The 13,001-nt window shown below is 36.1% G+C and overlaps 1 protein-coding gene across 1 annotated transcript in view; it reads right to left on the reverse strand.

Moving 5' to 3' along the window:
* Positions 1-245: 245 nt before the first annotated feature.
* The window catches only part of USP10 (ubiquitin specific peptidase 10), a 56,091-nt gene continuing 43,335 nt past the window's right edge, over positions 246-13,001 (reverse strand). Inside the window, exons 11-14 of the mRNA XM_075039917.1 lie at positions 10,075-10,240; positions 4,811-4,955; positions 3,749-3,814; positions 246-1,322 (exon numbers count right to left, since the gene is read on the reverse strand). Coding sequence (XP_074896018.1) covers positions 1,135-1,322; positions 3,749-3,814; positions 4,811-4,955; positions 10,075-10,240 — 565 coding nt within the window. The 3' untranslated portion in view covers positions 246-1,134. The remainder of the gene's footprint in view (positions 1,323-3,748; positions 3,815-4,810; positions 4,956-10,074; positions 10,241-13,001) is intronic.

Here is a 13,001-nt window from a genome sequence, read left to right on the forward strand (position 1 = left end):
GTTGACTGGTCTCCTCTCCCGTTCCCTCTCTCCTCAAAGTTCAGTTCCAGCTCAGTGCCTAATGGGAACATTTCTGAAGTTTCGAGAAGTTGTAAAAGACAAAATCATCTGCCCTTCATCTGGGGATCGCTATCTACACCTTGTGAAAGCGCTACAAAGCCATTTTTTGAGTTTTCAAGGGTAGAATTTACACTGGAGGAAAAACAAATCCCACACACACACACACCTTAAACCAACTTTGTGACTTTTATTGATGGGCGACAACTTTATACTTCTAGATATCACTAAACTGTGTACAATTAGGAACTCAACATTATAGGAGAGCAGACAGCAAAATTAAACAAAGCAGACTTAAAGAAATATCAATCTTAATTATTTTGCCCATTTTTTTTAATTTCATGTACACAGAAGCATAAATGCAGTTTGAAATTTCTTAATAGCAATAAAGTTACAATCACCCATCTATATAGACTAACATCTTAACTCCAAATATTTGATCTGCAATGTGTACTTAAGCAGTTTCTCATCGCACAATTATTAAAATGTGTCTTCCTATTAGGAACCAGCAACTCTGCAATTTGTACGTTTGTACATTTTTTGAAGCACGTAGGACCATTTCCATCTCATACACGTCGGCTCATATTTTACCACTTATCAAAAACTATTGGGGAAGCAGAGAGCACTTTTTATTTTTTTTATTTTTTTATTTTTTTACTTAAGTAAAGATAAAACATTTTCACAGAAATCTACAAGTTCTGTTGCTGGTGCAGGGTTTTCTTCTACTACGCAATTAGAAAGTGGGAATCAAATGCAAATCCCCTTTTATTATCTTAGGATTCAGCATTAACTCAGATTAATTTTCTTTTTTTGTATTTTTGTGATTCATGAGACTGAGTCTTTCAGCCAAGTGACTTCATTCTGCAAAGTCAAAAGTCAACACAAACTATGTTGTGCACAAACCCAAGGTAGCTTCCATTATCACTCTATCCCATAGTTGCAAGGGAAAAAAGAAAAAAAAAGAACAAAAAAGAAAAAAGATTCACTCAAAAGAGCATTTACAGGAGAAAAAAGTTAGTGATAGTTGGCGTTCTACAAAGCAGGTATCTTGCACACACAGCGTAAAAGGGGAAAGTTTCACAGCAGGTCAACTCGGCGGTAGTACAGGAGGTAGGCTGTGCGTTCTGCAGACGGCTTCACCACCTGGTACTGATTTATCACTTTGACTGCCTGGTCATCAATGCGTAACCAGCCATTTAGACCAATTTGGAAGACGTCCGTAGTGTAATGGCCACCAGTTGCGCTGTTTCCATGATGATAGACAACTGCAAAGAGAAATTCATGATGCACATATACACTATACGTAGATAAATATCCACTGAAAAAGTAAATAAAGAAAAAATGTCACATACTGCTTTCTTCATAGCATACTCATGGTTTAGCCAGTTGATATGATCTGGCTTAAGCAACAATCTTTAAGTGTTTAGTGCCTGCTTACATTTGATGCTGTGTAATATTAGTCAAGTTTCTCCAGCATACCAAATCTCATGGTTCTAAAAGGAGGTGTAAGTAAATTAAGAATCAAAAGCATCAAATTGCTTTTTATAAATTCCTAGAGGATTTTCTGGGAAGGATTTGCCTCACAAAGGCCATCTGCAACAGTGCAGCACAGCCTTCAGAGCTTCCAACGGGTACTGCCACACTTAGCGAGATATTGTAAGCTACACTTTCGCTCTGTCTGCCGACGACAACAGTATGTTATTGAAATTATTTGTAAAAAAAGAAAAAAGTCAGGTAAAACTATTTAGTAGTCTATTAAAAAAAAAAATCGGGCAAGACTATGGAGTATTCTATGAGGCAAAAAATCATAAAACTTTCCTTCATGCAAAAAAACCTAAATTTGAAGACAAAAATGAGATGACATTAAGCAACCCAGTACAACAGAACACTTTTCAAATGGCATTGATTACAAATGTAAGCCAGTTATTCCCCCTCTGACCTTTTTGTTTTGTTTCAACTGCAATTTTATTCTGCGAACAGGTTCTATTGAAACACCAATCGACAAGTTTCACATTTATTAGTTCTCAGTAACCTCCTTAACAAAATTGTGAGCTGAACACCTCTGATCAACCGCTAATACTGCTACTTCCAAGACACAATCAAACTGGCTTCTTTCCTCAGTTAACTCCATTGCCAGAAGCGTTCCACAGAAAAGACGTCTCAGCTCTCCTTGCAGAAACCAAACCCAAAGCGGCAACTGCCTCCAAATGGAAGAGATCTTTTATCTATGTAATTCTAATGATGCACGTAAGAAACTGCATTTAACTCCTTCTAAAAACATGTGAGCCCTAACCATACACTTAACAAGAACAAATAAAAAACGAAAGGAACTGCTGTATTTGACACAAGAGCAGAAGTATACAATTATGAAATTGTTTACGCTCTTTCAGACTAGAGTCACACTTCGAGCTCACTCAGATTTTCTTTCTTTCTTTCTTCACACTTCTATGAAAATAAACATTTCAGAATAACTTGACTTAAGCAAAGCAAAAAGACAGAATATACTACATATATACATTGGGGGGAATTTAGGAAATAGTTTTTTTACAGTAGCTTAAACTTGAATTATTGATGTTCTAAAATTTCTTGTTAGATAATTAGGCAAACCCTGGATGATATCTGAAACATAATTCTTCAAAAGCTTATTTCAGTAATTTAAAATTCATCTAACAAGCTCAGTTTCTGTGGATGAGAAGTCCTAGACTGACAGAAGACTGCTGAGGTATTGTACTTTTCCATAGGAGTTAGAAAAAATTACAGTGGTAACACATCTTCTTCAAGCCACCTTAAATACACTGTCTAAACTTGTCCCATGAAAACCACTATCAATAAAAAAAAAAATTTACACTGCCAGAAACAGTCCTGAATTTCCACAAGAGACAGGTATGTTATTTCCTTCTGTAACCTCAGCGGTCACAAAATTGAATCCAAACCACCAAGTCACATAAGGCCACCAGTACTGGCACACATTTGGCGACGTAGAAGTTAAGACCTCTGGTTCTCCAGTTTATTATGTTCTCCTGACACCAACACAAATAAGCAGGTGCAAATCATAAACTGTGTAGGAGTTTTAAACTTCAGGAAATTCATTACCGCCCAGAGACTGTTTTGTTCAATATCAAAATGCAGGTTCTGAATTCTTACACAAACTTCCAATCTTAACTACCAATTTAGGTATTTCATATACATCGCAGACACTCTTAAAAACATCACTTCCTCACACAAAAATCACGGTCTCCAAGTTAAACTTTTCCACCTACAACATGCTATTCATACCCTGCCAGCAATACTCATCTTGAGGGTTCAAAGGGATGCAAAGCCAGCATTCAAACAGCCATTTCAGAAGACATTTGAAACATTATTCTGAGAATATGTGGTGTATTTTAGGCATAGTTGTATTACAGCCGTATTTCAGCTTCTGATATTTTTCAGGGTGGATCTGTTAGAAAACTGTTTTTGCACGAGCTTCAAGCTGGATCAGTCAGATATTTAAATAAAGATATAGCAATATATGTGTATATGCACATATGCAAGAAATCACTAAATATAAGAACTTGACACCCACAAGTTACTTCAATGTAATTTTAAAGAAAAATATTTTATATAATCCAGGAAACTCCAGTGTTTCTAGAATTCTATATGCAGAATTTGTATTGGCAATACAGGGACTAGAGGCATATAGATAAAATACCTGCAAAGAGCCGGTAGGTTCTTTGGCCTTTAAAAATTTTACTTTTCACACCAGGAGATAGTAGCTCTAGAGGAGGAAAAAAAAAGGCACAAAGGCAACAGTTAGCAATTTTAAAATTCCATTTCAAAGGGATCAGTTATTTCTAAGAGAAACCAACACTACCATAGATTAATTGTCTTCTGCAGCCTTTAAAGAATGGTCAAGGTTCTAATACTCAGTTTGCTGTGTACTGTCTGACAAAGTATGCATTTCACTTGAGACATGAATAATCATTTTTATTTATTTCCTATTTGAACTACTGGCTGGCTAACAGTCAATTTGTCCGATCAAAACAAAATGCATTTAATTTGGCAAGTTTCAGATGCTGGATTATATGAAAGTTTTCACACTTTGTAAAATCAGTATCTCTTAAGACATTTGTTAAAAGAACGAATTTTGTTGCTTAACCTATGAACTCCAGCTTACTTGTCTGCCTTCAGGTTGCATTTTCTGTAAAACAACAGTTTCCTTTAATCAGTCACTATTTATTATAATAATTTGCCACTTCTCTGAATGAAATCTGACGTAAAAATATGTAGCATTACTTGGCAACAGCCTTGTATAGGGACATACCCCTCATTCAACAGGATAAATTCCAATATTTGTCCTCAGCAGTCTATAACCTTACTCCTTAAACCTGCAGGAAGCTCTTACTTGGCCAACCCAACATCCAGGATGTACCACAGCTTTTAAGATCTTTCGCCATAATGTTCTTTGCAAAATGGATGCCCAAACTCACATACAGGCACAAGACTGAACCCAGAAACCTAAATATATTCTTTTTATGGGGAAAAAACACACCATCGCCCAAAAAAACAAACCAACTAACCCCCCCCAAAAACCACCACACCCCATACAAGACGTTCATCCAAATTACTAAGTTTCTAGACAACAATGGAGAAGAAATCTTGTGCATAATGCTGGGAGTAAGGAAGAAAACTGAAAAACACAAACAGATATCCCTAGGAAACACAACATTACCTTTTCTCTAAAGAGGACAAAATTCTGTTCTAAAATCTTTACCTTTACTAATTTCCAGATCAACAGGATACTCAATATTCTTGATAAGCTTCTGACATCCACCAGTTTTCTCATACACAAACCGCTTGAGGTGTAAAACAAGAACAGGGGGGAGTTCTTCTAGTGTCACTCTTCGACTGATCTCCACCTAAAACAGACATAGAACAAAGATGAAGAAAAACTGTTGGTTTTTGTTAGCTGCTCAAAATTACTCCTGTAATAGAGGAATATTTAATTTTACATACACTAGCAGATAAAACACAAATTTTCTAAAATTAATATATTTATGATAAACACTGCAGTTTATGACTTAAAGCAGACTGGGTCTTCAATCAAAGTGTTGTCTTAAAGGAGAACTCCAATGCCTTTTAGTAGAATGCAACGTGTTAGAATGAGCAGAGATATTTGTACTGAAAAGAGCTTACTAGAGATCCCTCAGGAGAAACTGCTCATGACAGTTTAGTGATTAATAATTCTTAGCAAGCTATTATACTCTAATCGAAGGTCAATAACTCGTAACACATGTTGAATTCAGAGAACTCTGAACTGTAGAAGACAACAGCACCACACCTCAGTACCCAAGGCAAAAGTTTTCATGTCTAAGAGCAGACACCTTTTCACAAAAATCTGAATAGGAGGAAAAACAAGAACTAATCTGAATCATATCTTAATTTTCAATAGGTAAATTAATTATAATCAAAAAAGAATCTCTATAAAACAAAGGCAAACTATTAAAATAAAAGATTTTGATGTAAGCACCCAAATCTACATTTATCTTGAGAACTTCCATTGAATGCTCCAGAAATACTGATTGAAATGGAAAAGCAGTATTACAACTACTTTGCTAAAAAGTTTGAATGCTGTGTCCTTTAAAGAGTATCCTGAGCACACCTCGTGATTCCCTACTGAAATACTAGTTTCTACACCAGACTCCTGCAGTTTTAACTAGTACTGTTTTTATTTCCTGCTTCTCACCAAAAGAATCCTAAAACACTGCTGAAAAACACCTTCTCACAACAGTATCATTAAAGTACAGACCTATTCACCGAGAGGATAAAAACAATTAATGTATTATGAGATCAGTACTGCAACATTTCAAAAATTTTTTCACATTAACCAGAAGATATTTGTCATTCAAGAAGTTCCTCAAAAAACCAAAGTGAGCTGTTACGTAGGCTACATAAAAATGAGTAAGCCGTCATGACAAGCTGTTATGGAAGAGATTGGTAGTTAAACATTTTTCTTTCTAAAACAATATGCTGGGTTCTTTAAAAGGTTCTGAAGAAAATTCAAAGAGAAAAGTACGAGTTATAACCTTACTGCTTTCTACTAAATACTGATTTTTATATAATTATAACCAAACAATCCGCAAAGTTACTGTCTGAAAACCTGAAATTGAACTCAGAATTGCAGAACAAAAATGTTTTGCCTTCCTAGAAATTATGACATAAAAACACTTCTCCAAATAACTGGTTTCGGTTTTTCTGTATTTTTTTATTGAGAAAAATCTCTTTATTGTAATCATCAGCATATTATTTTTCAATACTGGCCCTCTTTCTGCTCGAACCTACTAAGTGTGGAATAGAAACTATTACCCCTTTCCAAGCACAAAAAAGTAAAACCTCTTTGGATGCTGAAGCAAGCAGATTTTGTAGAGTACTTGATTTCCTCATGGATCTCAGCTGATCCATTTTACAAGAAGCAATTCTACATTTGAAACAGAAACAGCCTCAACAAACTGTGTAAAATTTCACCTGTATCTCAAGGGTTCAAAATATGACCTTCTGCATCCAAAACCCATCAAAACTCTGGCAAAAGCAGCGGCTTCACTGAGCACTGAGAGGAGTTGTTTGTTTTGTTTTGAATTTCTTTTAAAACCAGCAAGCTAAACAGGACCCTGTTCTTTTCCATTCAACAAGTGCCTGCTGGTGCCCACCTCCTCACTTTCCAGGAAACAGCATGCAGAGTAAGAAGTTAGAAGGCAAACTCTGAAAGTGAAGGTGACAACATGAGGTTCACGCAATTCTTCCATGAACTCATGAGAGCATGCATCTTCCATGCATCTCAGCATGGAACAACTTCTGCTTTTAGCAAGAAAATCCAGACAGGCTTTATAGAGAGAAAAAAACATGCACTTGAATCACCCAGTTATTACTACCTCAAGATTTTCCTGTATTGAGTCTTTTAAATCTCAAATCGGAAGTTTTTGAATTCAGAGTTTTGTGCAAAAAGAACTTAACAGCTCCCAGCCCAGGAATAGAGGATGCTGAAGACGTCACTGCAGTGGTTTAAGCAGTTGCCATTCTCCGTCCTCAGTAACTGAGCTGGCGTATGCGAACAGATGCCTGCACCTCAGCTGCGCAGCTCCGTATTAGCTTAAACCACAGATCAAAGCAGTTTTGTGTTTCTCTGGTGCCAGACTGAAGAGCAGCAGCTGAGGAATAAGCACGTGTTCTGCTGTCCTGACTGTGTGAAGGGGCCCTGATTTCTGGCAGCAACATTACCAGCTAAAAGTGCCATAAATGTTTGTTTAGCGAACATGAGTCAGAGTCCCAAGAAAATACTTGTAAGATCCTCAAGGAGCAATTTGAGAACTCCAAGGGATGTGAAGACTCCTTCTCAGGAGTACATGGAAGGTAACCTGGAAAAGCAAATGAGGTAAGGCTAGTTTGTTACTCAAGAGTCTTCACTTTTGTTAGACAACATGAGCAGGTCTGCAAATAGGAATAAGAGACTGAAAAGAAAATCAATTCAGTCAGGATAAAAATTAAGCCCTTTAAAAAAAAAAGCATATTAACTGTTGAAATATTCAGGATTTAACAAACTGATCTGCAAGACCAGAAGGACCAAACCAACTTTCTTCAAATGCTGGTAAACAAGTAAAATTAAACCAGTAACAGCAAAAGAATGCCACTCCATTTTAAACACCTATTTTCATTTTAAAAGCCTAATTATTTTAAATACTGCATGAAAACCTGATTTCCTGTTTACATTAATATGCACATAAAATTCAAAGTCAGCTCAAACTTATTTAAAAAAAACTTTAAGAGAAACCATCCACATATATTTAGAGTATTCTTTTCATATCTATTATTTATACCCACAACTCGTAAAGAATACAGTCCAGATTAAAACAATCAGAAGACAGTAATAATTTTTAATAATGTAATAATATTATTTTTTCGCTTTATCAGTAGTCCTGAGCTCCCCTTTTGTAAAATAGAGATGAAATACTTCTCCGCAATACATTCTGAAAATTACTATCTGCAAAGTCCTACGCTTGTCCTACAATCAGTATGTTCAGTGTTTTCACTACAATTTTAATACAAGAATGGCTATTTTAACTTTTGAAAAAAAAAAAAAGATCTAAAAGACATTATGAATGCTTGTATTTCCATTGAGACTCTAAAATACAAGCCAGACCAAACCTCCAGCACCTAATTTGAACACCCATTTCTTCCAAACCCCGTAATTGAGCACTGGGTTGTCAGTAAAGAAGTTAAAACCATCTGCAGTAAAAACCAAAAAATGAACGACTAGCAAAACAAAATCTATGTGGTAAATCATGATGAGCTTGCATTGCAAATGTTTCTTTCACATGGAAGACAACTGGAGAAATAAATGTTCTCTAACACTCCTACTGAGTATACAAGGCAGACAAATTCCAGCTATCCATCTTTAGCTTTTCAAAGAAAATCCTTTCCATCCTTCCTTCATCTAACCATATTCTCATTGGGAGTATTTAGAAAACATACAGATACAGAAATGAATGTCAGAGAGAATAACTACAACTCAAGAGCCTCCTTCCATCTTGGCCTACTGAAAGAAGTTATGCATAGCACACACAAAATTTCCATGGGAGCAAACCATGCACACGAGAGATGATGGTTTTACTAATGCACACCATAAGCAGCAAGGCAATACCTTAGTGGGGAAAAAGTTTAATTTATTACCCTATATCACAAGCTCTCAAACTCTAATGCCAAAATCATGCTCTTCTTCCCATGAAGTATTTTTCTACTGCAATTACTACTATTATGCATTGTATTATTTGAAAAGATTAAAAAAAAATTGCAGAGCTGCACAAGAATACAGCATAAAATGTCCTAGTACTTGAAAGTGACAGAGAATCACAGGGTTTGGAGATATCAAAAGGTCCTCCACTCCATCCCCTCTGAATCAATTATAACGATTTCTGTAAGCCCTGACTGGTGTTTCTCCAACCTTCTCCTAAAGCAGCGAGGACAACTCTACAAGCACCACAGGTAATACCGAGTCTAGGTCCTATTCCTATTTACTGCTTGAGTATCACTAAGAAAAATCAGTCTTTTCCTTTTCAGAGCAGCCTTTGGCATATTAAATTTTACATCTGGTTCCATTTCTCTACTTCCATGTTTTTTCTTCTTGATGCTGAACTCCTCCCCCTCACTCGTTCCTTTTCCATCAGAAATTTTATACTACCATTCATTTTGATTGCTCTTTTCCAGATATTCTCCAACTGTGAAGAACATTTTTCTTGAACTGATGACCTAAAACTGAATACAGTATTACTGACAAGTCGGGTTTTTTAGGGCTGTGTACAGGAAACCAGTCAACTAGTGCCAAGGACACTGAACAGAGGTGTTACTGGCTATTGAAAGATTTCAGATTATTAATCCAGAGAGAAAGACTGTGACCATCAGATGTTCTAGTGAGGTCTAGATGAACTTCTACCAGGCCTACCACCAGTAAATATTTTCATTTTTGATTTGTAAGTGAAATGTGTAAATCAAAACCCATCGAGGATAGCCTCACAGACAACCATGCAAGTGTTCTGCTACAAGAGTTTTCTTCTTAAAGCTAGAGTGTACTTTCAAGCAATAATCTGAAGAGCTGCTCCTTTAACTAAGAACATCTGGCAATCCCCAGGAATCAGTATGTTAAGATCAGCTACAAGCTATTTTACTCATAATAGTATGTATTACTACCACAGTTCACCCTGTTAATTTAATATATGCTCCAGTAAAATCTCCAACCAATTACTACACCAACTCAGAAAACATACCTATTTACAGGCATGGTTTTGTTTAAGAGTTAGGTCTCTTCCTTTCAGTGTATGTGTTCAAGTGTAATACATTTTACCACTGCAGGACACTTTGAAAAGGTTAGTACCTCTTTTGTTAACATAAGTAATAGTGTTCAAGTAACTATTTGTAAGGCAAGAGCTATGTAAAAACCCTTTTAAAAAGTTTAGTATTTGGCTGTAAAAAGGGGTCAACAGAACACACCTCTTGCTTGGTTTTTGTGGTATAACCCTGGACAGACTCTCTTGCCACCAAACTTTCCAACGCATCCTGAACTGTGCGTATCTTGTCTGACTGGATATCCAGTTGCAGGGTGAAGAAAGGTTGCAGTGTAGCAGACTCCTTAGAACTCTGCTGGTAAACAACAGATCTATGGAAACAAAAAAAAGTTAAAATGTAATAAAGCAGAGTCATTTTCAACAATATAGAACCTTCAAGTAAGAACGGATTGAAGTCTACTTTAGTAACTTGATTTATAGTTAATCCAAAGCAACACACACAAATACAAGATTAAGGATAAGTTTCAATGATTTGAATCCACTTTACTGCAATTTAAATGTTTTTCACACGCACTTAGAGCATACTGAATGGGATAATATTTGAATTGTTTTACTTATGCAAGGACTAAACCAGTTGTTGGATAAGCATCAAGTTTAAAGAAAAATACTGAAATTTTTGATAATGCATTTAAAAAGATTCACCAGTGGACTCTTTTTGTTAAGTGTTTTGAAATTATGTTTTCAAACAGATCTTTAGAAGTGCAAAATACTAGTGCTTATCTAACTGCATGTTCTACTGTAAACATTACAACTGATGCCAGATTCTCCAACAAAAATACATAAATTTTGTAGTCACTTCATTAAAACCAATTTCACAGTGATTTTAAATTTTTAGCTTAAATCTTGCCATAGGAAGTATGAACTATGCTCCATCAAAGACTGGCATTTCCTTTTCCTCCCATCAGTTTCTGCATCCAGGCTTTGTCCATTTACTCCTTTGTACATAAACTGGAGTCATTTGGAAAACTGGCAGGAGTAACAACCTAGGGCATGAGAACATGTTTCCTGTTTTTTCGGGTTTTATTTTTGTTTGAAGTGTATTCAGTTGCAGCCTTTAAGTAGCCTGGCTTGGTGATCATTGTCTTGTGCAACAAGACAGTACACTCTTCAGCCACAAGATCACTGCACTAAGTGAACTCTTCCTGATTTTCATTTCTCTTAAACTTCGCTGAAAACTTAAAACCATCAAACATGGCTCAAGAATTTTTTTATTTTATTTTGAAAGCAGTACTTGCATCAAAAAGCTCCAGATGCTACAAAAATGAGGTTTTACACAGCCAAAGAAATCATTCATTTACAATATTGTTACGCTTCTCACAGTGCCTTACAAAGCTTGAAAGTAAGATAATTAACACAGTATTCATTCATGTAGCCATGCTGAAATTTCTCCAGGTCACGTACAATATGTTAACATATGGGTTTAATGCCTGTACTGCAAACTCCTATCAAAAGAGCCCCTTGACTCAGGCAAAGCCCTGAAGCACCAACAGAAAGCCAATGCATCTTTATATTGGCAAATATATATCCTTCAGAGGAAAGACAGCGTATGAAAAACAGTAGCATCTTTATTTCAGTTTAACACTTCCTCCTTGGCTATATTTAAGGACAAAACCTTCAACACATGGCAAGTGCAGTGTTTCAACAAACAAACCCTTCACTGTTTAAGTCTTGCTGCTTTTGGATACGCTTCCCCAAACCCTTTTTAAGCTAACTATTATTTAGTGCAATAATCAACAGAAAAATGCTAACAACTCCCAACAGTTTTCAAATCCATGTATTAAAGATTCAATTAATAATATGGATAATATTCTGAAAATATAACATTCAGGAATAATTATTAATATTTTTATTTAAATGGCAACATTTCTTCAAAACATTTTCTTCAAAAAGATATGCAGAAACTGATTTGATAGCAAAACCTTTGCTGGACTATGATTTTCTGTAACAATACCACTTATTAGAATAATTACAAATTTCAATTGGTCAAAGGAAAATGCATCATCCTCAATGAATAACTACTCTCAGGTCCTGCAAGAACTCTGCAGTAAGAATTTTTCAGGAATACAGGCACTGCCCATTGCTACCCTGCTTAAACTACAACAATGTAACTAATGTATTTTCTTCTAAAATAACAGTGCATTTGAAGGGAAAAGTTGGTACTACTTACGGAAACATTTAGCAGACTCCTAACTGGCTTGTGAGCTAGCTTGCATAACAAATACTTGAAATTCACACAAGTTGAAAGTCAAAAGGGACTCCTGCACATGAACAAACCAGACCCTGATACAACTGTGTATCTTTGTACTTACACATTTAAGTCTCACATTGCTTAAGAAAGACTTTTCGGGTTGTTGGGGGGGTTTTAACCAATTATGCCTAAATAGGCATTTAAAAGACAATTAAAGCCTTGAGAGGACAGCCTAAAGTTTCCCAAGCCAAAAGATGCCAATCCAAACCATGTTTTCCTAGCTGCTTTTTCCATTCGATTTTTCCAATTTCTGATGCTTTCCTTTAGTGGAATTCTACTGGTAATTCTGTATTCAATCCTTCCTATCTCCACCCTCAGCTTCAGAGGATGAAGCTTTCCAACATCACAACATGGGATACCGTTTCTGCAGTAAACCCTGTGACCTGGTTTGGAGGCTAAATAAAGTGGGTGTGGTGACAGCAGACAACAGATGTTGGATTGGACCCTGTGGTTCTGTTGCTCAGTGCAAGTTCTTGCCTTTTTTCAGCATTACCTTTGCTGTATGTCATTTTCTGTGGACTTCTGCAGAAGACAGAGCTTGGTCTTCTTAATTTAAAAACTAATGGAATCATGTAAAGATCTAAACAATTCTGACCATGATAAATATACTAAGGGTATTAACAATACCTTGGGTATGTGAACACACCATCAACGTGAAACTTCATCAATATGTACAAACGTCTGTCTGCCAATTTCTATGGAAAATATAATTTTATTTGCCAGCTGTCTGACTCAAATCCCAGAAGAATAATTTCAGTGCATTTCACAGGCAGAAGGCACTAGCCCACATTATTCACACCTCTAGACTGAATACCTGGCAACAC

The sequence above is a fragment of the Buteo buteo genome, chromosome 11 (genome assembly GCF_964188355.1).
Source record: "Buteo buteo chromosome 11, bButBut1.hap1.1, whole genome shotgun sequence".
Classification (NCBI taxonomy): domain Eukaryota; kingdom Metazoa; phylum Chordata; class Aves; order Accipitriformes; family Accipitridae; genus Buteo; species Buteo buteo.